Source organism: Geotrypetes seraphini, chromosome 3 (assembly GCF_902459505.1).
Source record: "Geotrypetes seraphini chromosome 3, aGeoSer1.1, whole genome shotgun sequence".
In the NCBI taxonomy this organism is placed as follows: Eukaryota; Metazoa; Chordata; class Amphibia; order Gymnophiona; family Dermophiidae; genus Geotrypetes; species Geotrypetes seraphini.
The window spans coordinates 345,906,871-345,933,179 of NC_047086.1; the positions used below are offsets into that span (position 1 = coordinate 345,906,871).

General features: G+C 43.1%; 2 protein-coding genes across 4 annotated transcripts in view; both read left to right on the top strand.

Annotated features, from left to right (window-relative positions):
• Positions 1-13,720, top strand: part of UTP25 (UTP25 small subunit processor component) — a 54,049-nt gene extending 40,329 nt beyond the window's left edge. For both annotated transcript variants that reach the window (XM_033937057.1, XM_033937058.1), the window contains exons 10-12: positions 691-803; positions 3,662-3,907; positions 12,907-13,720. In XM_033937057.1, coding sequence (XP_033792948.1) covers positions 691-803; positions 3,662-3,907; positions 12,907-13,153 — 606 coding nt within the window. In that variant the 3' untranslated portion in view covers positions 13,154-13,720. The remainder of the gene's footprint in view (positions 1-690; positions 804-3,661; positions 3,908-12,906) is intronic.
• Positions 13,721-19,650: 5,930 nt separating this feature from the next.
• SYT14 (synaptotagmin 14) overlaps positions 19,651-26,309 on the top strand; it is a 235,797-nt gene continuing 229,138 nt past the window's right edge. The window contains exon 1 of one of the 2 annotated variants that reach the window (XM_033939955.1): positions 19,651-19,793. In XM_033939955.1, coding sequence (XP_033795846.1) covers positions 19,781-19,793 — 13 coding nt within the window. In that variant the 5' untranslated portion in view covers positions 19,651-19,780. The other variant, XM_033939956.1, reaches the window with a different exon arrangement.

Sequence of the window (26,309 nt, forward strand, 5' to 3'; positions counted from 1 at the left end):
TTCCGTGAACCGAAAAAAACCATATCTCTTTCTTTCTCCAGGCAGCATTCACAGCTCTTGGGGTGGGGGGGACTGTTTTATTTATTGTTCTTCACTTATTGAAATTATTTTAAAATGAATAAAGATTATTAAAAAAACCAACCAAAACAGCTCTTTGGGTGGGTTGGGTGATACCTAGCTATTGGATTTGGAGCCCAGGAAAGCATGATTTTGGAAAGAGCCCTCGTATATAACCTATGGCTCAGGACTGTCACTGCACTGACTAGACCAGATGAGTTTTTGGAGGAGGGGGATATATCACTAGATGCATGTCAATGATGGCTTATAGTGCCAAATTCTAGCCTTGATTCTAATTAAGCAGGAAACTGCCAAGCATAAATTGGACACATAGTAAGATACACATAGAAGGGCTGAGCTAGGAAAAGTTTGAAACTTACGGTTCACTGTTAAGATTTCACCCTTATGACTTGTAGCTACTGCTCCAAGGATTCAAAGCGTGTACTAATTTGATCCTTTCGCATATTAGTAATGTAAAATGGGAGAAAGAGACAGGGTTCTTTTGCTTGCCTGGGCTGTGGACGTGACCAGTCAAAATCCAAATTCTATAACTAGGGAACTTTTGATTTGTTCTTTAAATCTTGAAGAGGGACTTTTGCCTTTATCATGTTTCCTTCCTTCCTTCCCTGACAGGTGGCTGTAAGAAACTTGCCCATAACTGGCTCCATCTGTCATGTTCTGGTGCAGCTTCCTCATGTTTTCCAGCGAATGGAGACAGAAAATTTGAGTTCTGTGGTAGATTCCAGGTATCTTCTTGTCTTTGTTTTCCTAATAGCTTGAACCTTTATGGATTTTCTTGCCATATTTTGTGTGCTTGATTGATGTAACTACAAGCTTCATATTTGCATTTAGGGGCTTATATACTAATCGGTGTTCAAATTAATTCCTACATTAAACATACATTAATATAGGGGCTAGCTAACTCCCATACACTAGCATATTAACATGTACTTTTTGTATGCACATTAGTGTTCCCTGGTGTGGGGGAGACTATAGGATGTTACCACTCCCCCTGCTGGATACTCCCTCACAAAGTCAGCCACCTTAAGATAGAGAACTCCTCCTTAGGGGGAAGTGACGTGGAAAGGAGGGGTCAGGAAGAAAACTACCAGGAAGTATAAGAGATAGGGTCAGAGCTAGGTTAAAGAGATCCAAGGGGAGAAGGAAGAGGTGATTCCTGTATGTGCCTTGACTACAACCACTAGACCAGTGTCTCGTAAACTTTGTCAAGCTGCAGTACACTAAACATGGTGGCTGTGGCTCGAGGCATCCAGAAGGGCACGAACGTTGACTTGATGTTATGCGCATGCGTGACCTCATCACATCAACATCTGCGCATGTGTGAAGGCCCTCCAGATGGGGCTCTGAGCCGCCAGTGGGGGGGGGGGGGGTGCTGGAAGGGAAGATACGCGAAGAGAAGGAGAGGCACTGGCACCAGCCGACTACCTACAGGATGTGCCTCTTTCCACGAGAAGCATGTCCTGTAGGCAGTCAGCCAGTGCCTCTCCTCCCCGGTGTCTCAGAGTACACCTGAAATCTCAGGTGGCATACAATTTGCGATACACTGTACTAGACACTTTGCTTATCTGAGGTAAGCCAACCTTTCCTTTGCTGAACACCTATGAGGCTTGTTTTGAAGTCTGACTGGGACTAGAAGTACTTTTGCAGACTGTGTTTGGGACATGTCGGTCACAAGCCATAAGCTCATCTCTGGAATTTTGCTTCTTGAACAGATTGTTCCTTATATACCTGGCCCAGTGGAGTAACAGGGTGCAGGGCTTTTCTTTTGAGTTAATAAAGAAGGTTGTTTTGTTTTGTTTTACTTCTTGTGATTGTGTCTGGCTGTATGGGCACAACCCCAAACCCAAACCCTGCTTGTGCTGTTGCACCTGGTCATAATGCTAATGTACAAGTTTACAGAGGCCCAAAAGAGGGGGGGAAAAACCCTTAAAATATTTTAATTGCCTCAATGGGTATTAATGTTACGTTTTGATGTGGCCTTCTATCTCCAGATGTGCAATTAAATTTATTGGCCTTAGTATTCTACATTAACTTGGGTCCTTCATGATTTCCAAAAAATACTCTGTCATGTAGAAACCAGGCTTCCTAATCTATGTAATTTCCACTCTCCCTAAATAACTAGAACCCATGTGATCCAAACAACCCAGCTTTACCAGTTGGCTAATAGAAGACCCTCTCTGGTGACCCCTCCCAAGGCTAGTAGGAGAGGGGTCTTAGACACCTGGACCAATCAGGGCCTTAGGCCCCTCCCAGTGCATCCCAGGATGCACCAGGAAAGGAAGGCCCCACTATTTTGAAGGCAGGCCTGCCAGCAAGAGGGACTGAACATCCCTCCTGCTGGCCTTCTTAACAAGGTATGAAAGTGGGGGGAACGCACTAGACCACCAGGTTGGGAGAACATTTTGCCAGGAAGGAATGGGCATCCTTCCTACCGATATTTTGCATGGGTTAAAAAAATTTTTTTTTTTTTTTTTTTTGGGGGGGGGGGCATTGGCCAGGAGCCACTAGACCACCAGACTTGTTTTTGGGCTCTGCAGAAGGGGAGGGAATTGGGGCCATTCATTTATAGTGGCGGGACTAAGCTGCTTTATTTTCCTGTCAGTACCTGAGCCAATCGGCGCTCAAGCACTGACAGGAAAGTAAAGCTACAGCAGCTCAGATCCTGCTGATAAATATCGACCCTGATTTCTTGTAAATGGAGGGGCATTCCTTTTTGAGAATCGCAAGGAGAGCACATTTTAATATTAATGATCTCCTTGTACTGCCATTTTAATATTAATGACCTCATTGTACTACATTTGCAATAGTACAGTTGGAGGCTGCTAGAGCACGGAAAAGACCTCAGTGAGCCATTTTGAGAATCAGGAGGTAAATTACGTGCATTTAACGATGATTTAACGCCATCATTAAATGCATGGTGACTTTAGAAAATCTGGTCCAAAGTCCAATGACACAATCTCCAATCCACTGCACACTGAGCTAATAAACTATTTGAAATGATGAGATACCTGACTGCAGGGAGGAAGAGCTGTGTTATATGCGTTAAAAATTTTTAATAAAAAGAAAATAAAGAGGAATTGGAGAAAAAAATATACAAAGCAATGATTGTCCTGTAGCTTCTGAGGCAAATACCCCTGCAAGTGTGTTTCAAATGAATGCTTTAGACATAGAGTAGTTAGGTTTTGAGCATTAGCTTCAGCGTTTAAACTGGAGGTTATTGATGGGTTGGATTAATAGAGAACAATATATATATGTAATCACATGTGAAATAATAGGGTTGGGAAGGAGGGATTTATTTTTATTTTTAATTGTGAAATTAATAAGAATAGATACTGAAGTGATATTGTATAAGTTTAACTGTTATTTTCTGTTGCACTTGTTGTTAGATGAAAAAATGAATAAAGAATATAAAAAATAAATAAATAAATAAACTGGAGTTTATAGGGTTTTTGTTAAAAAATTTTAACGGACATTAAACATTTAAAGTGTTAAATGTGCAGCCCTAAATTATTTATTTACAGGTTTTATTTTACCAACAAATAAAATAGATTTTGTATTTTATTCTTCTTTTTCCTTCAATTAGGTTTCAGTTCTTCATTGACAAGGTTTTGCCTCAATATCGTGATGCAGTTATGTCACACACTCTGGTCTACATACCTTCTTATTTTGATTACGTACGCCTGAGAAATTACTTCAAGAAGGAAGAGTTAAATTTTACACACATATGTGAATATACAGACAAGGGTGGTGTCTCCAGGGCAAGACAGTTCTTCCTGAAGGGGGAGAAGCAGTTCCTCCTTTTCACAGAACGCTTCCACTTCTATAAACGGTAAACCAAGCCTTGACAAATTTTCTTAGGATATCTATTTATTTATAACATTTCTAACCCACTTAAACCTAAGCAGCTTACAAAAAATACAGTCATGTGAAAAAATTAGGGCACCCCATGTACTCGGAGAGACCCCCCCTAGGAAAGAGACTTGGGAGTACTGGTCGACAAGTCAATGAAGCCGTCCGCGCAATGTGCGGTGGCGAAAAGGGCAAACAGAATGCTGGGAATGATTAAGAAGGGGATCACAAACAGATCGGAGAAGGTTATCATGCCGCTGTACCGGGCCATGGTATACCCCCACCTGGAATACTGCGTCCAGCACTGACATGAAGAAGGACACAGTATTACTTGAAAGAGTACAGAGTAATGGTGAAATCTTGTTTTTCATACGGACTGAACGGTTCTTACCGTTCATTCCGTATGAAAAACAAGATTTCACCATTATTAAGTTAAGTAATAACACACTAAGAAATGCAAGGTATTTAAATTTTGAAGAGCCCGGTGAGGATTTCACTGCTTGTACTCCCCGTATATACACCTTGGTGGGACGGAGGAGTGATGGTTCTGAGGTCTCATAAAAAGACAAAAAAAAGTGTTTTCTAAACATTATGAACATTCAGTCAAATTAGAAACTGGATTTGAAAGATACATAGTTAAACATCTTAGAAACAATTCTAGTCTAATTTATTCCTCAGCATACACATTTGTGTGGATATCTTTTGTTTCATGAGTAAATCAAGGAAATTTTTTGTTTTTTCTGCAATTACATCACTTTCTTTTCCAGAGAGAGATAAAAAAGATTTGGCCTCGATATGTGAACATTTCTTAAGAAAGAACTGAATGTTTCATGGGGTGTCCTAATTTTTTCACATGACTGTACATACATTACTATCAATACATAACATACACATAAAAACAGCATTCTATAAATTAATTACAACATTACTCCCCAGTCAGTTAAAAGATATAGGATTCTGATTTGCAACGATTGGCATTTTATTTCTATATGTACATTTGTAAATCATCTATTCAGAATATGCACAAGGTGATGTACAGTAGAGAATGGAACAGGGGCAAATTTTCCCGTCCCATCCTGGTGAGATTTTTTTCCTGTCCCTGCCCCATTCCTGCAAGTTCTGTCCTCATCTGCACAAGCCTCAAACGCTTTAAAATCATAAGTGTTAGAGGTTTGTGCAGTTAATGCAGAGTTTACAGAAATGGGGCAGGGACGGGGACAAAACTCATGGTGACGGGATGGGGAAATTGAGTTCCTGCGGGGACGGGGACAAATTTGTCCCTGTGTCATTCTCTAATGTACAGTAAGCTATTTATTATAGTGGTAGAGGAAGAGTGAATACTACCGCTGTTCCCATCCACCAACAGAGTATCCGGCAATGGAGAGAGGCTGTGGTTGCTGGAGCAAGGTGGGAGAGGCTAAAGCTGCAGCAGGTAGGGGTGGGGAGGGAGTACACCACTCCTCCTTCTGAAGCTGCAGCCTTAGCCTTTCTGTATCTCCACATCGCCCCCCTAAGTTTCTGTGATTCTAGTCTCTTCCCAGCAGGTGCAGCCTAAAAATCTTTCCATCACTCACCCAGCCATTCCAAAAGGAGCCTTAGCATCAAATTCCCTCCCCCCATCAGCAATAGCCTCTCTGACTCTCTCCTCTTTCCCCTCAAGCCTGCTTTCAAGGCATACAGACACTCAACACTCTTTCTCTCTCCCCTACCCCCCCCCCCCAACCAGCACAAAGATGCACGGCTCTTCTTGTCAGTAGAAATAAGAGGGGTGTTTTTGTTTTTTTTCATATTTCCTATTTTCTCCTTCCGTAAATAAATAAAACTTGGATTAAGACCAACCTTAGATGTAAGTTGAGCAAAAAAAGAGGACAGATTTAAAGGAAACTTCTGATACTCCTGGTCCAAACTTGGAAATTACTAATTTTACCTTTTGGAAGATACATTTGAAATTTAAAAGGGATTCTGAACAGATGCTGAATTTTAAAGCAGCTGTGCTCTCGTCTGCCTCCCTACATTTCTTTTGATGTAAGCACATCAAAAATTGCAAGGCCAATTTGTCTTATTTATTATTTAGGTTTATTAACTGCCTTTTCTTGAAGAAATTCACCAAAAGTGGCTTATGATGCCTTATAATGCATTGAATAAGTAATCAGGTACTCTTAAGTATTTTCTCTGTGTTGACAGGCTCACAATCTTAGTGCGGTATCTGGTGCAATGGAGTGTTACGTTACTTGCCCAGAGTCACAAGGAGCAGACTGGGATCAAACTCACAGCCTCAGGATGCTGAGGCAGCAGCTTTAACCACTAGGCCATCCCTCCATTCCTATCACTCTAACTGTTCTTTTAAGCAATCCACATTTGAAGTTTTATCACTAGGGTTTGCAGGCTAATCCAATCCTGGGGTTCCCCCATGGCTTTCCTGGTGTTACAATTCTCATTCTGTATCACTTGGTAGACTGGTATAGTCCTTACGAATGGGTTATATACCTCACTGCTACCAGAGGATTTGGGCCCAGAGGATCAAGATGTTAATGATGAGGACCTTGAGAAGATTTCCAGGATTCTCTTGAAGGGTCGGATTTTGCCAGCGAGGGGTTCGAGCACCCCCTTTCCCCCCAGCTGACGAAGATGCATCTCTGGTGCACATTTTACAGCAGGATGAGCTTCATGAGCTAATTTTTCAGGACTCCTCGGTTTTGCACTTTGAGGACACCATGTCGGAGCCCCCGCATACAGTGGACCCCTTGCTGAAGGGGATCCGCTGTTTCCTGCTCTTTTTCCTATGCATCAGAATATTCGGGATATTATGCTCGCACAGTGGCAGGTGCCGGAAGCTGACTTTCATTTTGTACACTCCATGGCCTGCTTGTATCCCATTCCTGAAGAGGATAGGGACACTGAAGTCGCTTGTAGTGGATGCAGTGTTCTCAGTCATCTCTAAAAAGCCTGTTGAGGATGGTGCAGTCTTGAAGGACCCGGAGCAGCGTAATTTGGAGTCCCTCCTTAAAAACAGAGTTTTGATGTGACAGCTCTGGCGGTCCAAACGGCAATGTGTGGTGGGCTGTTGGCATGGGCATGTTTTCGCTGGGCCGAGCATGTCCTTGACTGTAAAACTGAGGATTGAGAATTGCTCAAGTATGAGGTGGCAATGATTGAATTGGGCGCTTCTTATCTTTCAGATGCCATATATGACCTGTTGCAAGCTTCTGCCAAGTTGTTGGCATTTGAAGTGGCAGCTCGCCATACCTTGTGGCTTCTCGCTTGGTCAGTGGACTCGGCGTCCAAAGCTGAGTTGACAAAGTTTCCTTTTAAGAGATCCTTCTTGTTTGGCGAGGACCTGGTCTGGTTGGTTCAGACTCTCACTGATTCTAAAATGCCTCATTTGTCTGAGGATAGGCCTAGGCCACTGGCTCGAGGTGGCGCTGCTTATGAGTGTGATTTCCACCGTTTCCGCCCTGGTCGAAGGGCTGCCTTTTTTCAGTCCCCTGGGCTCTCTAGAGGCAGGTTCTTCCAGCGCATGCAGTCCTTTTGTGGGGCCCGCCGGAGTGTGGGTAGCACCCCCGCCGGGTCCCCTGTCACCTGTCCTACCCAATGACTCCTTGCCTATCTTGGTTCCGGTGGGCGCCTGGCTGAGGGATTTTTATCCAAAGTGGGCAGACATCACGTCCGATCAGTGGGTTCTGGAGGTGATTCGGTACGGTTATGCTCTGGAGTTTGCCTGTTCCTTGCCAGATCATTTTCTCGCTTCTCCCTCACAGGTGGCTTGGAAGCAGCAGGCCTTTCGCCAGACCCTTCAAAGATTGTGGGATCTCCACTCGGTGGTTCCAGCTCCCCCGCGGGAATGGGGCACAGGTTGGTACTTGATTTACTTTGTGGTTCCAAAGAAAAAAGGGACCTTTCAGCCCATCCTGGATTTGAAGGGAGTCAACAGGGCTTTTCAATAGCCTTTGTTCCGCATGGAAACTCTGCAGTCTGTGATTCTGGCAGTTCAATCAGGGGAGTTTCTGACCTCTCTAGATCTGATCGAGGCCTACTTGCACATTCCTATTCAGGCCTCCCATCATTGCTTCCTGCGCTTTGCGATCTTGGGGCAACATTATCAGTTCTGTGCACTTCCCTTTAGTCTGGCCACAGCTACACGGACTTTCACCAAGGTGATGGTGGTTGATCTGGCGGCGTTGCGCAAAGAGGACATTCTATTTCGTCCCTACCTGGATGCCTAGTTGATTCGAGAAAAGTTGTTACAGGAGAGCACCCGGGTCACGGCTTGGGTGGGGAGTTTCTGCAGTCGCTGGGATAGTTGGTCAAACCTTGCCAAGAGCTGGCTGTCTCCCTCTCAGCGGCTGGTGTATCTAGGCATGCTGTTTAACATCTCCTTGGGGAAGGTCTTCCTTACGGAGGCCCGGATAAACAAATTGCAATCTCAGATTCGTCTGCTTATGGCATCCCAGTGTCCTCGAGCACAGGATTTCCTCCAAGTCTTGGGGTCGATGGTGGTTTTCCTCGATGTAGTGATATGGTCGCGGGCCCACATGTGTTCTCCAGTATGCTCTTCTTCGGAGGTGGTCGCCTCAGAGGCACAGTCTAGATCCCTCTGTTCCGCTTCCGGACATAGCTTGGGGCAGTCTTCGTTGGTGGCTCCAGATCCTCCATCTTGTACAAGGGGCAAGTCTGGATCAGCTGCAGTGGCCAGTGTTGCTCACGGATGCCAGTCTTCTCGGTTGGGGAGCTCAGTGTCTAGGTCACTCAGCTCAGGGCACCTGGTTCACGGAGGAAGCTTCTTGGTCGATCAATGTCTTGGAGATCAGAGCCATCCGTCTGATGTTGCTAGCCTTCCAGTGCTTTCTGATGGGCAAGTCAGTCAAGGTTCTGTCAGACAATGCCACGGAGGTGGCCTATGTCAATCAGGGGGGCTCCAGGAACACTTTGGAGGCACCGGAGGCAACTCTGCTCATGGTCTGGGCGGAGTTGCACCTTCAAGAAATATCAGCTTCCCACATAGCTGGAGTGGAGAATGTTCAAGAGGACTTCCTAAGTCGTCACGTGCTAGATCCTGGAGAATGGTGTCTCAGTCTGGTGGCTTTTCAGTTGATAGTGCAGTCTTGGGGTCAGCCCTCATGGACCTGATGGCCACAGGTGTCAACGCCAAAACACCCCACTTCTTCAGTCGTCGCAGAGACAGTCAGGCCAAAGGCCTGGAAGCTCTGGTTCAACCAATGCCAATAGAGGGGCTGTTGTATGTATTCCCTCCGTGGCCATTAGTGGACAGAGTTCTTCTCTGCATAATTCGCCATCCAAGCCTCGTGGTTCTGGTGGCTCCGGATTGGCCTCGACGACCGTGGTATGCGGATCTGGTGAGGCATCTGGTGGTGGATCCTCTTCCTCTGCCTCTCTTGGATGACCTTCTGACTCAGGGTCCCATTCCAATGTTCGATCCGGGTCCCTTTTGTCTTATGGCTTGGCTTTTGAATGGGGTCACCTAGGTAAGAAGGGGTATTCAGATAAAGTGATCTTACCTCTCTTGGGGTCCTGGAGGTTTTCCACCTCTCAGGCTTATGTGAGGGTTTGGTGTCTATTTGATGAGTGGTGTGATGCGCGTGGAGTGGTCTCTTTTCGCACTTCCCTGCCTAACATCTTAGAGTTCTTGCAGGATGGCCTGGATAGGGGACTGGCTTGGTCTTCTCTCCGGGTTCAGCTTACGGCCTTGTCAGCCTTTTGTGAGTTGTTGAAAGGTCAGCGTTTGACTGCCATACCTGATGTGATTCGCTTCTTGCGGGTGGCCAAATTGCTCAAGCCTCCCGTACGACCCTCTGTTCTTTCTTGGGATCTGAATCTGGTTCTGTCAGTTCTAGTGCACCCTCCTTTTGAACCATTGGGCGACTGCTCTTTGAAGGACCTTATTCTTAAAGCGATCTTCTTGGTGGCTATTACTTCAGCTAGACGTGTTTCTGAGCTGCAGGTTTTCTCTTGTAGGGCTCCCTTTTTGGAGTTTTCTAGGGAGCGGGTTGTCTTGAGGCCTGTTCCTTCTTTTCTGCCAAAGGTAGTTTCTTCTTTTACATAAGAACATAAGCAATGCCTCCGCTGGGTCAGACCTGAGGTCCATCGTGCCCAGCAGTCCGCTCATGCGGTGGCCCAACAGGTTCAGGACCTGTACAGTAATCCTCTATCTATACCCCTCTATCCCCTTTTCCAACAGGAAATTGTCCAATCCTTTCTTAAACCCCAGTACCGTAATCTGCCCTATTACGTCCTCTGGAAGCGCATTCCACATGTTGGAACTTCCTAGCATTCGTTTTGAATCTGTCCTCTTTCAACTTTTCCGAATGCCCTCTTGTTCTTTTATTTTTTTTGAAAGTTTGAAGAATCTATCCCTCTCTACTCTCTCTATGTCCTTCATGATCTTGTAAGTCTCTATCATATCCCCTCTAAGTCTCTTCTCCAGGGAAAAGAGACCCAGTTTCTCCAATCTCTCAGCGTATGAAAAGTTTTCCATCCCTTTTATCAGACGTGTCGCTCTCCTCTGAACCCTCTTGAGTAACGCCATATCCTTCTTAAGGTACGGCGACCAGTACTGGACGCAGTACTCCAGATGCGGGCGCACCATTGCCCGATACAACGGCAGGATAACTTCTTTCGTTCTGGTTGTAATACCCTTCTTGCCAATCAGGCAGTGGTCCTCCCGGTGTTGGGTAGCTGGGAGGGCTCTTCCAAGCAGAGACAGCTGCGCAAGTTGGATGTCAGTCGGGTCCAGAGAATGGCCACTAGGATGGTCTCAGGACTTAAGGACATCCCATATGAAGAACGTCTGACCAGATTGCGCTTATATTCTCTCGAGGAGCACAGAGAAAGGGGGGACATGATAGAGACATTCAAATACATCACGGGTCGCAATTAAGTGGAGGAAGATATATTTTTTCTTACGGGTCCCACTGCAACAAGGGGGCATCCGCTAAAACTTAAGGGGGGAAGATTTCATGGTGACACCAGGAAGTACTTCTTCATCGAGTGGGTGATTGATAAATGGAATAAACTTCCACGCCAGGTGGTCGAGGCTAGTAGTGTACTCGACTTCAAAAATCGATGGGACAAACAGGTGGGGGTGCTACAGCGTTATGCATAAAAGATGGGTAATCCAGGGAGGGAGGGGTCTCGAGTGGGCAGACTTGTTGGGCCGCCAGCCCTCTTCTGCCATTATACTCTATGTTTCTATGTCCTTCACTCTTATGTGCAGAGGACCCAGGAGATCAGGAAATCAGATCATCTCTTTGTCCTTCTCAGGGGTCCTCGTAAAGGGGATGGCGCTTCTAAGGTTACTAGTGCGTGCTGGATCAAAGAGACTATTGCTTTCGCTTATCTTCTGAAGAAGAAGCCTGTTCCAGAATTTTTTAAGGCTCATTCCACTAGGGGTCAGGTAGCTTCTTGGGCTGAATGTTCTCTGCTGCCTCCAGTGGATATTTGCAAGGCTGCAGTTTGGTCTTCTTTGCATTCCTTTGTAAGACACTACCGTGTGGATGTTCAAGTGCGTCGGGACATGGTATTTGGTGAATGTGTTCTGATGTCGTCCCTTCAGGGGTCCCACTCTTAATGGGTACTGCTTTGGTACGTCCCATTCGTAAGGACCAGTCTACCAAGCGATACAGAAGGAGAAATTAGGTTCTTACCTGCTAATTTTCTTTCTGTTAGCTTGTAGACTGGTATAGTCCCCCCCCTGCCTGTCTTTGTATGATGATTGCAGGTTTTTGTTTTGCTCGCATGCAGATTTTGGTTTTTCTGTGGGTTCTAGAGTTTTTCTAGGGCCGGGGAGAAGTAAGAACAGCGGCTATGGCTCATCTGGCTTAGCTGATGAGCTGTGAGGATGTTTTCTTTACCAAGATTCAGTTCTACACATGTTCCAACAATAGTTTATAAGTATTTGTTGTTTTTTTCCACTCCTGTTCGGAGTGTGTTATACTGTTTTCAGTTGAAGTCTTTCCTAGGTTCTGCTTGGCTATTCGGCAGACTGGATTGCAAGAGGGGAAGCTATACTGATATACAAGTTTGTGCTTAATCTCCACCTGTTGGTAGCAGTGAGGTATATAACCCATTTGTAAAGACTATACCAGTCTACAAGCTAACAAAGAAAATTAGCAGGTAAGAACCTAATTTTTCCTTTTACTGAAGGAAAACTAAAATAACAAATCAGAACTACAACTCCAGGCAGTCAGTTGGGGAGAGAGTCAGGAATAGGACAATTTGGAGCTGGGGGTGGCTTGGCCATTGTATACACTCTTCCTAACAATTTCTATTAAACTACAAAAATTTGGGACCAATATTCAGCCTGCTGTATTCAGTTTTTAAGCCACTGATAGCCACAGGCTGAATTAACTACTACAACTTATTTATTATTTCTATAGCGCTACAATAGGCACGCAGCACTGTGCATTAAACACATAAGAGACTGTCCCTGCTCAAAAGAGCTTTCAAGTTAATATTGACAGACACACAGGACCAAAGGGTGAATCAATGTGCTGCTCATGAAGGGAAATACAAATGGATGAAGAGGTAAAGAGGGTAAGGGGCTACAAAGGGAATGAGAAGCAGATATAGTATATTACAAGTAGGAAGGGTTAGGACTTAAACGCAGCTTCGAAAAAGACCAGATATTCAGTGTCGGGCTGTGTCCTTGCTTTGGCATTGCTTATACAGGTGGATGCAGTCGTGTGGAAGTTAATAGGGTACCAGCTGATATTCAGACTGGTGCCTGGAATGATTCGCTATTTAGAGCTAGTTACAAATGACATAGTAGCTGTAATGGATTGCAGTTTTTGTTAAGTGGGGTTAGGGAAGTTGGTGTGTTGGAATAGTTGGAGATAAAGCTAATGCCTTGTTAAGGTTTGCACATGATAAAATATTAAATGGCTATTGTGTTGCAGTAAGATTTTTTTTTGTTTGTTTGTTTGGAATGAAAATGGAATATTTACAATTTGTTTTTTAATTTAGGTACACACTGAAAGGCATTAAAAATCTTATTTTCTATGAATTGCCGACCTACCCACATTTCTACAGTGAGGTTTGTAACATGATGAAGGCAACAGGCTGTGGTGAGGAAGCAACATGGACCTGCACTGTCCTCTACTGCAAGTATGATGCCCAGCGATTGGCTGCCATAGTAGGAACAGATAGGGCAGCTCAGATGTTACACTCCAAGAAAAATGTGCATCTGTTTGTCACAGGAGAAAATGAGTGATAACTGCCTGGGCCTGGAAGAATAGCCCATAAAGAAGTTCTATATTTTTATAAATTTCAATGTGTTTTTCAAAAAAAATGTAAAATTTGAAAAAATGGAACAGTATTCTTAATTTATTCTCCTGTTTTCTTCTACTGGATAGTTAAGCATTGTAGAGTTGTGTAAGGTTGTACCTATTAGTGAAATGACTAGTAGCAGAAGGTATTTATAATAATAATAATAATTTTATTCTTATATACCGCAATACCCAGCGAGTTCTAGGTGGTTCACATCAATTAGATTAGGATCCACGTTGAAATGCAGATTTACAACAATTTATCAGATTTACAACAAATTTAACCGAACTTGACAGATGATGAAGGAAGAGGATAGAAGATAGGGAAGAGAGAAGCTATCATGAAGGAGGAGAAGAGCAGAGCGAGGGGCAAGGTGTTATTGCAGGAGGGGGGGACGGTTAAAGGTCTTGTTTGCTGAATAGGTAAGTTTTGAGTAATTTTCTGAAGCCGAGGTAAGTGGGGGCCTCGAGTATCATTTGGGCTAGCCATGGGTTCAGCTTAGCTGCTTGGAAGGCGAAGGTTTTGTCTAGGAATCTTTTGAGATGACAAAGTTTTAGCGAAGGGAAGGCGAACAACTGAATTTGTGATGTATATACTTTTTTTTTTATTATTCTTTATTAATTTTCAAATCAATTGCAAAGTGCAAAGAATATACAATCAATTAATGCATTAAACAGCACTTACATTCAAACAAATAATGATACACAGTATATTCCCCCCCTCCCTAGATGAGTAATCGAATAAGCCTTTAATTCCTAATTGACCATTACATACATTTATTTTCTTAAATTCTCTTTATTTTAGAGAGCTGACGTGCTTCTGTTAAAAATGTCTTCTACCTAGAACATTAAAATTTATAATCATCTTTTTTCAAATACATATTTTAGCAGCAATAACCATGACAAGTATATTTATTCCAGAGTTAAATTCCTTTTTACAGTTTTTCTTTAACACTAATATTATGTCTAGACTTTGAGATGTACAAGTGTTTATTCTCTACCTTTGGATTCTTCAGTTAGTGAAGGGTCTGCAGGTTACATGCCACTGCAAACAATTATGTTAATTATGTAGTGTAAGAAATTCAAAATAAAAAGATTTTGTAAACTGTCCTCATAAACTTGGGAATTTTTTTTTTAATATAATTTTTCAAAAGTAGTACAGCCAACATAACATATCAGCATAGAAACAAAAGAGAGAACCATCGCAGCCCATCAGTTTCAACATATACAGTAGTTCTTCAGTACATAGGTAGATAGGCATGAAGAGATAACCACATGGTCTATGCATGACTCAGTAGAGTGTTCCGTCCATTTTATATAAGGGTTCCAAATCTTAAATAAGAGTGAGGCATGATTATTCACCAGAGCTGTCGACGTAGACATACGGAAATAAAATCCAATTTACAAAGAAATTGCCGCCTAGATGGGGGATGGATCTGTTTCCAGTGCGCAGCCAACAGAAGTCGGCTAGCCATAAATACATGAAAAAACCCACCATGGATCCAAGCAGCTATAGACCAAACTCAAATCTCCCATTTTTCTCAAAAATACTAGAAAAGATAGTGCTCACACAACTACGAGACTTCATGGAAACAAACACCTCCCTCTCCAACTTCCAATCAAGATTCAGGAAGCACCACAGCACAGAAACAGTGCTTCTAGACATCATAGATGACTGCTAGAAAATCCTTGATGAGGGAAAAGACACACTGCTGGTCCTACTAGACCTGAGCGCAGCCTTCGATACTATCACCCACTCGCTCCTCCTATCCAGTCTATATTCGATCGAAATCCATGATGTTGCACTGGCATGGTTCTCCTCTTCCTTGAACAAAAGGTCTCAGAAAGTACTACTGGAGCCCTCCTTATCAGAACCAAAACCTCTGCTACAGCGTGCCCCAGTGTGCATTACTATCCCCACTCCTCTTCAACCTATATGTTAAACCAGTACTTGACATCGCAGAAAAAATAGCAAATCAAAATCCACTCGTATGCAGACGACATATAGCTCTACCTCCCCCTAGGTCAACACCGAGATGCACAACTAAAAAAACTTCCCTGCTGCCTAACAGAAATAAAAAAACTGGATGACTGCAAATAAACTTCAGCTAAATGCATCAAAAACAGAACTTCTCTGGGTACACAAGGCCACTTGCACCTACCCCGCCCATCTCTTTCTTGGGAAAATGACACCCTCACAGCCAAAGACAACATCCACAGCCTAGGAGTGATTCTCGACTCAAACCTGTCACTCTCAGACCACGTATCAAAAATAGTGTCTTCCTCTTTCTATTATCTCCGCCAACTAAAGTGCATCCGTGTCTATTTTTCAGAAAGCGATTTTGCTCAGCTACTATATGTGTTTGTATTATCCCGACTAGATTACTGCAACTTTCTATTTGTGGGCCTACCAGCAAAAACATTCTCCCGTCTCCCAGGGGTGCAAAATGCCGCAATCTGACTCCTAAAAAACCTGGGCTTCTGCGATCACATCACCCCTGCACTAACTTCCATGCACTGGCTGCCTGTCCAAAAACGATGCGCCTTCAAAGCCTTGGTGTTAGCCTTCAAGACTTTCCACAAGATGACACCAAACTACATAGCATCAAAACTACAATCTTATGTCCCCAACCGATCACTGAGATCTCAAATAGAAAAATGACTGATCCTGCCACCTGGTCGCTCGCTCACGTCTGAGACAGCCCAAAGACGCTTTTATTCTCATTACATACCCAGATTATGGCACACATCATCCCCCCCATCCATTAGATCACTAGACAGTCTTTGGAACTTCAGGAAAGCCGTGAAAACCTTTCTCTTTACAAACCTAGCTCCTTAGCAACCCACATCTATACCCTGGGCAGATGGATCTAAAAGACACTGCCTAATACACCAAACGACCTCTCTAAACTCGCAGGCTACCGCAAATATAACCTGAATTACCACCATATTCTCCGACAACAAAGATACACCCATCTACTAGGAAAGTTATGTCACCTCCATGTTACATCTACACTGTACGTGGTGCAATTTAATCCACCCTATGCCTACTAAGTCTGTATTTTTTAATCTGTATATTATGTCTTCACTGTAAATGCTGTAATCTAAACCCCCTTGTCTATACTGTAAATTTTAGTCTGTATTTCTCACTAAAGTTTGTCCTACCCATACTATGAGTGTACTCCTGTAACCTGGGCTCCTTTGGGAGGACGGGCTAAATAAATGAATGAATAAATAAATAAAAAATATTTATGTGGCAGTGCCAAAGGTGGTTTCTGTATTGCTTTATAGACTGTTATAGTTCCTTTACGGATGGGTATTATACCTCACTGCTACCAGCAGGTGGAGACTGAGATCAAACTTGTATATTAATACAGCTTTCCCTCTACTAATACAGTCTTCCTCAGTCTATGGTAGCAGGTGGTAAGGCTAATTTTGGCTCCCCTCTTAGCACTGTTGGAACTTTGTTTTTGGACTCCTGGTTCCCTTTTTATGCCGGATAGAGCGTGGACGGGTCCTGTTTGGGGATCCGTCCGACGTCAGGGGTGTTAAACTTGGTGGGTCTCATTCTGGGTCCTTCTCCCCACCTTCCCATATTTTTGTAGAGGTGCCTCAGCCGACGGCCTGGCCCCCTGGTTGGTCAGCCCTCCAAATTGCCGCCTAGATGGGGGATGGATCTGTTTCCAGTGCGCTGCCAACAGAAGTTGGCTAGCCATATATACATGAAAGGCAAGCTTAAAATACTTATGTGGCAGTGCCAAAGGTGGTATATGTAATAGAGCACTCCCCATAAATTTTTAAACAGGTCTATGCAAAATCTCAGAGAGTAATAAAACACCATATCCCAATAGGGGGTGACTTTTAGGCAATCCCACCACACATGAAGAAAGGAGCTTTGCTGCCCACAATTCCGCCAACACAGATCAGAAATCTGTGAATACATTATGCAGTCATACCAAGGTTAGGTACCACTGGTAAAGCATTTTATATTTATTTTCCACCAAGGAACTCGCAATTGAGGTATGTAACAGATTCTGAAACAGCTTCTCCCAATGAGGGGTAGGATAAGTTTGACCAAGCAAACCTTCCCACTGTGATATAAATTTAATAGGGCGAGCATTTTGTTGGAGAAGAGCTCTATAAAATTGAGATACATACCCCTTTCCATTACTACTACTGAGAGCCCATTCTAAGAGGGGGTTTATATTTTGAAAATCACCAAGGGCCTTTTGTTGTATAAAATCTTTCACTTGCCTATACTAAAATAATCTCTTGGGTTCAGATCATAAACCTTCACCAAGTCCAAAAAAGCCAAGACCTGACCATCCTCAATGAACTCTCCCAAATTAGATAGACCCTGATGCGCCCAGGCAGTATAGCGAGAATCAATCTTTCCAGGCAAAAACCCCTCTGCCACCCATAGCGGTGTTCCCATAAAACAGTGTCTCCTTTGCTATTTGATATTGTTCTGGAACCTTTATTTTTGGCTATTGAACAAGCGGAGGAGATACGAGGTATTCCTTATGCAGGTTGGGAATTTAAAGTCTCTGCATATGCAGATGATATTTTGATTCATTTGAGGAATCCTGAGTCGACCATTCTACATTTACTGGATTTGATAGATAGATTTGGAAAATTCTCTGGTTACAAAATAAACTGGAATAAATCAGAGGCTCTTCCATTAAATGTACATTGTGCAAAAGGATTATTTGATGTGTTTCCTTTTATATGGAAGGAAGATGGTATAAAATATTTAGCTATTTGGATAAAAAGTACATTGGAAGAAATGATGAAAGTAAATGAAAAATCCTTATTGTCAAAGGTCACGGAAATGTATGAGCAATGGAACCCTGTATATTTGTCTTGGTGGGGGAGAGTTCAAACGGTCAAAATGATGATTTTGCCTGTGGTTTGTTACCAAATGGGCATGTTGCCAGTTTATTTTATAAAAGCTAAATAGTATTCTGACAAAATTTATTTGGCTGGGGGAAAAATGCAAGAATTGCTTTAGTATCTTTACAAAAACCAATGGCGGAGGGTGGGGTAAATTTTTCCCAATTTTTAAAGGTATCATCAAGCCTATATAATGTGTCAAGGATCCTCCCTGAGCTCATGGAACATCTGCCGGATTGGATATATCTTGAATTGAAAATTATGTCCCCTATGCGACTATCTCATGTACCTAAGTACCAGATTACCTAGACATGTTAAGGACAACATAATTTTATTGGATACATGGAAAACAATTTAATTTATTGACAAACTAACAGAGGTTCCTATTATGAGTTCTACTTTGCAGTCCTTATGGTTAAACTTCAAGATTCAAATAGCCGGTGCTGGGATCGCCTGGAAGAATTGGATGCAGGCAGGTATTTGGACATTAGATGATGTTATGTCTAATGAAAAACTGCTTGATTTTTCACAGCTGCAACAATCATTTGGCATTTTAAAGTCTCAACAATATAGGTGGTTGCAGTTGAAGCAGGCTATTTAGAGTGGGTTCCCTGAATGGAAAAATTTAAAAACCTATTACAGCTTGCAGATCCTCTGCTACCAGACAGATCTAGTAGGGCATCAGACTGCCCAGTGGTATAAATTGATTTCTGAATTTTTAAATAAAAAACCAAAAAATAGTCTTGGAGATATTTGGAGCATCAAGATAAAACAGTATATTTCTGTATCTCATTGGCCACGAATTTGGACTTGGAGATTGAAATGTATAGCGTCAGCATCTATGAGACATTTTTATTGCATAGGATTTTCTGGACCCCAGTTCGTTTACAAAAAATAGATAATTCTAAATCTATTAGATGCTGGCACTGTCATATTAAGTTGGGTTTTCAGGATTTTTTAAGAATTTGCTTCCAAAAATATAAAAGAAAAAAAAATATCTGAAAATACAGGCTCGAAGAAAGAACAAAACTACCCCATGCCTTTCGCATTAGGCTATCGCTTCCAACAAGCGGACTGCTTTTATCATTTTCTCCTACTCCCTTATCCCCTTCATTCTATCTCCCACTCCCTTCCTTCACCCACTGAACATTCTACCTCAAAATCACTATCATTTAACGGTCTATTCCTAAGGGATCCAATCTGCTCAATACAGTCTTTGCTGTATACTTGGTTCCTTCCATCTCCTCATGGTGGCCTTCCGATCAAGCCGTCTTCGTTATCACTAGTATTTAGAAACAGAAACTACCCCTCTTGGGGATACTTTTTTTTCTGCACACCATCCACATAGTGTTTCCCTCCGGTTCCCAAAAAGTGTAACACGGCATTCGAGAGTGCTGATTGAGCCTGGAATGGCTGGTTCGGTGTATGATACTTTATTTTATATGTTTCCTTGAGGCCTGTTCTCACAAAGGTTTCGAAGAGAAATAAACGTGGAAGCTGGCTTCTAAATTTCGAAGCTGGCTCCTTTGGGATTTTTTGTTTTGTTTTGTTTAGCAAAACAAAACGAAGAAAAACCAGTGCTCCCCCTTGTTTACAAATGGTTTTCCCTAGAGTCGCCAATGCCGCTAGTATCCCCTCTATCTTTCTGCCGGCATGGTACGGTCCAGCCCTGAAACATCATGGCGATTGATGGTAAGTAGGCCAATAACGGGCTAATCTCCTCATTAATAACTTCCACTTCGGCCACAGTCTCAGCGCTTCCCGTTGGGCTCAGCGGAGCCGCGGCGTTCAGGAAAGGAGCAGCCCGACACAAAGAGAAGGTCGGTTCCTAGTTAGCTTTAGGGCTTAATGTGAGCTTGTTTGCGGACAGTCTGCTCAGAGACCTTTCCTGGCGTGGGACGCGGAGGAGGGAAATGACTGCCGCTCACCCCAGACCGCGTGGTGCTGAACGGACAGCTCCCTGCAACCGCCCATCACCTTTGCTTCTCGGCTGCTGCTATGCTTTCCTTCTCCCCCCTAAGGCACAATTACGTGCGTCTGTATTCGTCTTTTATATGTGTTTATGTAAGTGTGGCTATGCATGATATTGGATTCATATGTGTATGTATTTGCGTTATATTTATATATGTTTTTTTCGCAGATGTGCGTGCTTTTTTATGTGGCTTTGTTTTGTTGTTTTTTTTTCTCGGTATATGTTGTGTAACTGGGCATGTTTTCCTCTGTTTCTATTTGTGCCTTTTGTAGTGGAATAAAAATAATGAAATACATAAGAGACCAAAACCAGCTCATAGGTCCGGTATATTACAGGACTGTGACAGAACTTGAAAGAGGCATTAGAAGAAGAAAGTCTTTTTCTGCTGTCATTTTCAAAAACAACAGTGCTAAATTCTGTGTAGAACATCTCAATTCAGTGGGGAAGGCTGACAGGACATGTGATACATTTTCTCTTGTTTTTGCTTTAATTCTGATACATGGATTATCTTGCTAGAGTTTGATAAATATGGATCTAACTGGTTGCTAAGGTGGTTCAGAGCCTTAAAACATAAGAACATAAGCATCGCCTCTGCTGAGTCAGACCACAGGTCCATCGTGCCCAGCAGTCCGCTCCATTGCTTCATTTCCTTTTTCTTTTTAAAATTAATATTTCATTGAAGATCTAAAACATTATTTCTGCAGCTTCTTTTCCTCATAAATTTAAAGGTATTTAGTGATTCAAAAGTATAAATGCTTCTGTCAAAAATATTGCTAATACAGTATATTCGTTTGCTAATACTGAAGTAATGAAATATAATGTATAAGGTAGGGTAGAAGACTAGTGTTACCCAAAATAAACGGCCTGAGACACCTATAGCGGCCTCTTTTACAAAGCCGCGCTAGCGGAGTTAATGCGCGTGACTTTTCATCACGCGCTAACCCCCGCGCTGGCCAAAAACTACCACCTGCTCAAGAGGAGGTGGTAGCGGCTAGTGCGTCCGGCAGTTTAGTGTGCGTGCTATTACGCATGTTAAACAGCTAGTACACCTTTGTAAAAGGCGCCCTTAGAGGGCTTCGGGGCTGTTTCCGCGAGGCTTTATAAAAGAGGCCGCTAATTTGAGATTAAAAAGAGGGCTGGAATTTGGAGGGCTGCTGAGTATATAAGGAGATATTAGAAGCTTACTCTGCTATAGGCTGTGGACTGAAATTTCAACCTCATTGACTCTCATTATCCTTTTACTGAACATAAAGTCGCTTAGATGACATTGGTCTCCTATTCAAAAATGTATGAAAAGTATACCAAGCATGTGTAGGCTGTGATAATCTGTACATGCTTCAGTTTCCATAATCTTGGTTGACATTCAAGGCCATTATATGTTCAAATGCCATCAAACACCTGCTACCGTCTCCACCTTCATGTTCTTTATCCTTTGCTCACAGCTCTCCAGTTCATGAAGAGATAACATTTACAGGACTCTATTAAAATGTAGTCTTAACCTCTGCATTGCTGTAGGCCCTATACTGTAAACTCAAAGATTACTTCCTCTCAGCAACACAATACTGAGTATTGGAGCCATATCAGTCATACATATGGGGTTGTTGGTTTTTTTAAAAATAATTTTTATTGAAAGAGCAGCCAGCACCATAACAAGGAAACATAGGCTATAGCACAACAGTAGGAATGAATAAATAACAAAACAGGCAGTCCCGGGAGGACGGCAGTAACACTCAACCATGAAAAGACAAATACAGTAACCCCAGCAAATATATGCTGTGCAGAAATAATACAAACCAACAATTACAATGCCGGTAGTGGCTTGAAATTGGTGTCCACCACATGGATATAGAACTAAGACGATTAGAAGGCCTCCTCGGGGAACAAAGCAAGGCTGCCTAACTTTTTGGATAAATGGACTCCACGTCCCATGCACCAGTCATCCAACACATACCTTCCAGCAATACATATGGGTTCTATTATTACATCATTTACTCTGCATTTACAGTATTCATGACATAACTTAAATTCTTAGTGCTGTCTGTTTCCTGTAGTGCAATACAAATAGCAATATTAATAGGAGTTCAGCATTTATTCATACTCCTACCGGTATTAGTCCACTATCATATTCTACATCTATTCATATCAGCATCAGAAGTCCTGTGATAGGATGCCCTGCAGACTTCTTGCTACTACTGCTTTAGAAAGGAGTGCCTGCCAGCACACATATAGGTACTGTACTGGGGACAATTTTCAATGAATTTATCGAGTTGCAGAGTCTAGTTGCAGAGTTGGTACTGTTTAACCTCTGACCTGGTATCTACTTTTCAAAGGGCGCCTTTCTCTTTGAAAATTGTCCATGTGTGCAAGGGGCCTGTGGACGTTGTACCTCCTTTTCTATATTTTTTCCAACCACACCCAAAACATATTCCCGAAACACCTGTCAGTCAGGGTAATAGTGGAGCATTACATACACATTTAGCCAGACTGTATGAGGGCAATTTTCAGATGGCTAATTTATCTGTGTAAATGATTTTGGAAGTTATCCTGGCCATGTACACACAAATAGGCATATTAGAAGGATGAATAGGTGACCTTTGTTACTCATTTTTATGGGATTCTCTTGAAAAGGCAGCTGTGTATGATTATTAAAGAGCACAGAACACCTGTCTACTGTGCACAGACAGCATAAACATATGTGATCCTCTTAATAGCTGATAATGCACTATCCTAGTAGAATATCATTTGATACCATTTCAACGCGCAAACATTAAATGTACATGATTATTGCCTGACTGGGAGCAAGAGAGGGCAGCCAGGATTTACATCTCTGTTGCAGCTCCTGGTCTCTGCCTACTGGTGTAACTTCAGCTTGTCTTGAGGGATCAGTATTGATATCGAGAGGATTACCCCTGGTGGGTCCTCCTGCCAACTATGGTAAGTCTAGCATATTTTGTCTTCTAACTTTCTGTGTGATATGGATAGAGTTTGCATACTTTCTTCATGGGTCCAAAGTATGTTGCTAGACTGAAAGTGAGTCTTAGTTCTATTTTGCATTGTGCTTGTTGGACTCAGTCCATTAATAAGTGTATTTTATATGTATTTTTCAGACAAACTGAGATCCTGTCATAATTCTGCTTCTGGTCCCAGGTTCAGTGCAGGTTACCTTACTTCCAGGATACCAGGAAGCAGAAGTAGAGGCAGTGAGGTTGCTTCATTAGTTAATGGAGGACTCTGAGGTGTATGAGAGCCCAGAGGACCAGAGGAAATCCAGTGCACAAGTATTTTCTTGTTCTTACATGTACATGCCATGTTTTTTCACATCATATGTTTTTTCATATGGCATTTGTCTGTGGCAAGCTGTTGTGATGCCTGCTATGTTCCTTTGTTGTGTGTAGAATTTGGTCCATTTTTGACATAGTACATTCTTTATCCTTTTGTCTCTTTTTGTTGGGCCTGTGTTATTATTTGTGGTTTTATTTCATTTCTATTCTATTCTGTGCACGATGCAATGGAAAAATTACATGTTTTTTCTCTTTTCCTTGAGTTTTGTATGTTATGTTTCATACTGTTGTCTTTTATAGTCATTCCATTTTTTCCTGATTTTATATTATCTGGAGTACTCAGAAAATGCAACAGCCTCTTAAATGCCTTCTAATCCAGACATATCGCAGTGGGTGTATTCCTGGAGTTTGCTATGTAGGTAATGCCTTCTTTTGGAGGTATATGCTGCCTTGTTTCCTGCTTTGTATTGTCTGCTTTCTGTGTGGTTAGTGAGGAATCCAGACTGGCCATTATTTTTCTGATTATTTTCTGCTGCTTCATCCCTAGTGACAAAAGAAAGAGACAAAAAAAACTTCCTGGAGGCCCCCAAAGAACAATCACCCACCTCTCTTTCAAGAGCTTTTATGACACTGCTGCCATCCGTTCCATACAAGAAGAAGGAAACTTGCCCTCCTCCCCTGTATTCAGGCTTTCTAAAAAAATTTATTTTAGATAAATTTGGGGCAAGCGGTTTTAATGCACGCACCGGATTAGTGTGCGCTATAGCTCGCTAGCTGGAAATCTACCGCCTGCTCCAAAGGAGGCAGTAGCAGCTAGTGCATGTAGCAATTTAGCGCGCGCTATTCCGCTCGTTAAGGCCCTAGCGCGGCTTTGTAAAAGGAGCCCTTGGTGTCTTCTATTTCTGTTAATAAATAGTATTAATGCTGTGATGAATGTGAATCATAGATCTGAGTGCTGGACTATGAGTTCATTTGTATATCATAGGACTTGGTAGTGTAGTTGCTTGAGATGGATTGTGAGGATAGCATATAAACACCTTCCATATAAACAGTTTCCATATAAACAGCTCCTATACTGTTTAAGGCCATAGATTTTAGTTCTAGGAGACTGAGTTAATTTTGGTGAAAAGAGCTGATATAAATTTTTGTCCTGCTGGAATACAATAGGAGCCTCTTGGAAGCAATTGTAAGAGGACAAAGTAAGCCAAAATCTTATTGCCTCAACCACATGGTTAATTCTAGCCATGATTAGGAGACCCCGCACTAATCTATTCAGGAGGCCCCAATGTCAATATTTAAGCAAGAAGGGCCATATTTTATAAACAGCATCCCGATTGTAGTAGGCGGCGGTAGGCATCCTACTGCTGGCTAACCAGTCAATCGGGACGCACATTTTTTTTAAAAAACAACCTAAGGCAGGCTGCCAGCACTTCAGGTGTCTGTCGCTGGAGCTGATGGCCTACATTTCAAACAGATGTGACGCCACTAAGTATCTAAAACAATGAGAAAGCATTGGCATGTAGTAGGTTTACATGAGGAACTTAATCGTTTTCCGATGATATCTTATAAAAGGGCGAAGACGATAGGACAAATTCTATGGGGGTGGCCTAAGGGATCTAGCCAATCGGAATCTTAGGCCACTCCCAGCGCATCCCAGAATGCACTAGGAAATGGGCCTAAGATTCCAGTTGGCCCAGGTACCTTAGGCTTCTCCTACAAGAGGGGCCTTAAGCGCCTGGGCCAATCAGGGCCTTAGGCCCCTCCCTGGGAAGGGGCATGCCCGCCATTCCAGCAAAGGCGGGCCTGCCAGCCGGACCCAGGAAGGACCTATCCGTCTGTCCATTTAAAAAATGTTAGGGGGGGTTTGTGGGGGTGGGTGGGCTCCCATTGGGAGGGGGAGGTGTCGGCAGGAGGGACTGGGCATTCCTCCTACCAGTGAACTTTCAGGGGGTGGGGGTGTGTCAGTAGGAGAGATTGGGCATCTCTCCTGCTGGCGAACGTTTGGAGGGGTCCGGCAGGAGAACTTTCAGGGGTTCGGGGGGTGTCTGTCAAGAGAGATTGGGCATCTCTCCTGCTGCAATTGTTGCAGGGAGGTCACTGCGGGTGCGGGCAGGAGGGACTGGCATCTCTCCTGCCGTCAAAGGTTCGGGGGGCTTGGGGGTGTCCAGCAGGAGGGGCTGGGCATACCTCCTACTGGCAATGCTTGCAAGAGGTTGCGGCAGGTTCGGGTAGGAGGGACTGCACATCCCTCCTGCTGCGATCGTTACAGGGGTGGAGGGACGGGTGCCTGGGCTGCAATCAGCTCAGTGGCCCGATCCGGAACTTATACCTGTTTTGACTTGGTCTAAGTTAAAACATGTGGAAGGGGCATAATTGAAAGGGACGTCTAAGTCCGTTTACATCCATCTCGCAAGTCGTCCAAATTCCAAAGTTAAAAAGAGCCTAAGACACATTTTTGAAAGACACATCCAACTTTTTTTTAGTTTTGAAAATCGTCTAATTATACGTCCTGCCGATCTGATCGTCCAAGCTGCTAAATCGTCCATCTTTATACCACATTTACGTCCAACTTTTCATCCAAGTCCAAAACGCCTAGAACAAGCCCTGTTGGACGTGGGAGGGGTCTGCAAAGTGATGGACTGCACACAGACATGCCACTTAAATAATGGGGTACCTTACAGGGCACTGCTATGAACTTCACAAAAAGGGTGCCATGGCTTTTCCTCACTACAGCTCCCTTATAGGTGACGGTGAGCCCCCCAAACCACCTCCAGAATCCCCTAGACCCACTTATCTACCACCTCAAATGCCCTTATGCCTGCAGGAGCCACTTATATGCCAGTCAAAAAGGGTTTTGGGGGTGTATAGGGTAGTGCACATGTTTAAGTATCAATGCAGTAATTACAGGGGCTTATGGGCATGGGTCCTCTTCTCTATGGGTCCCTAACCCACCCT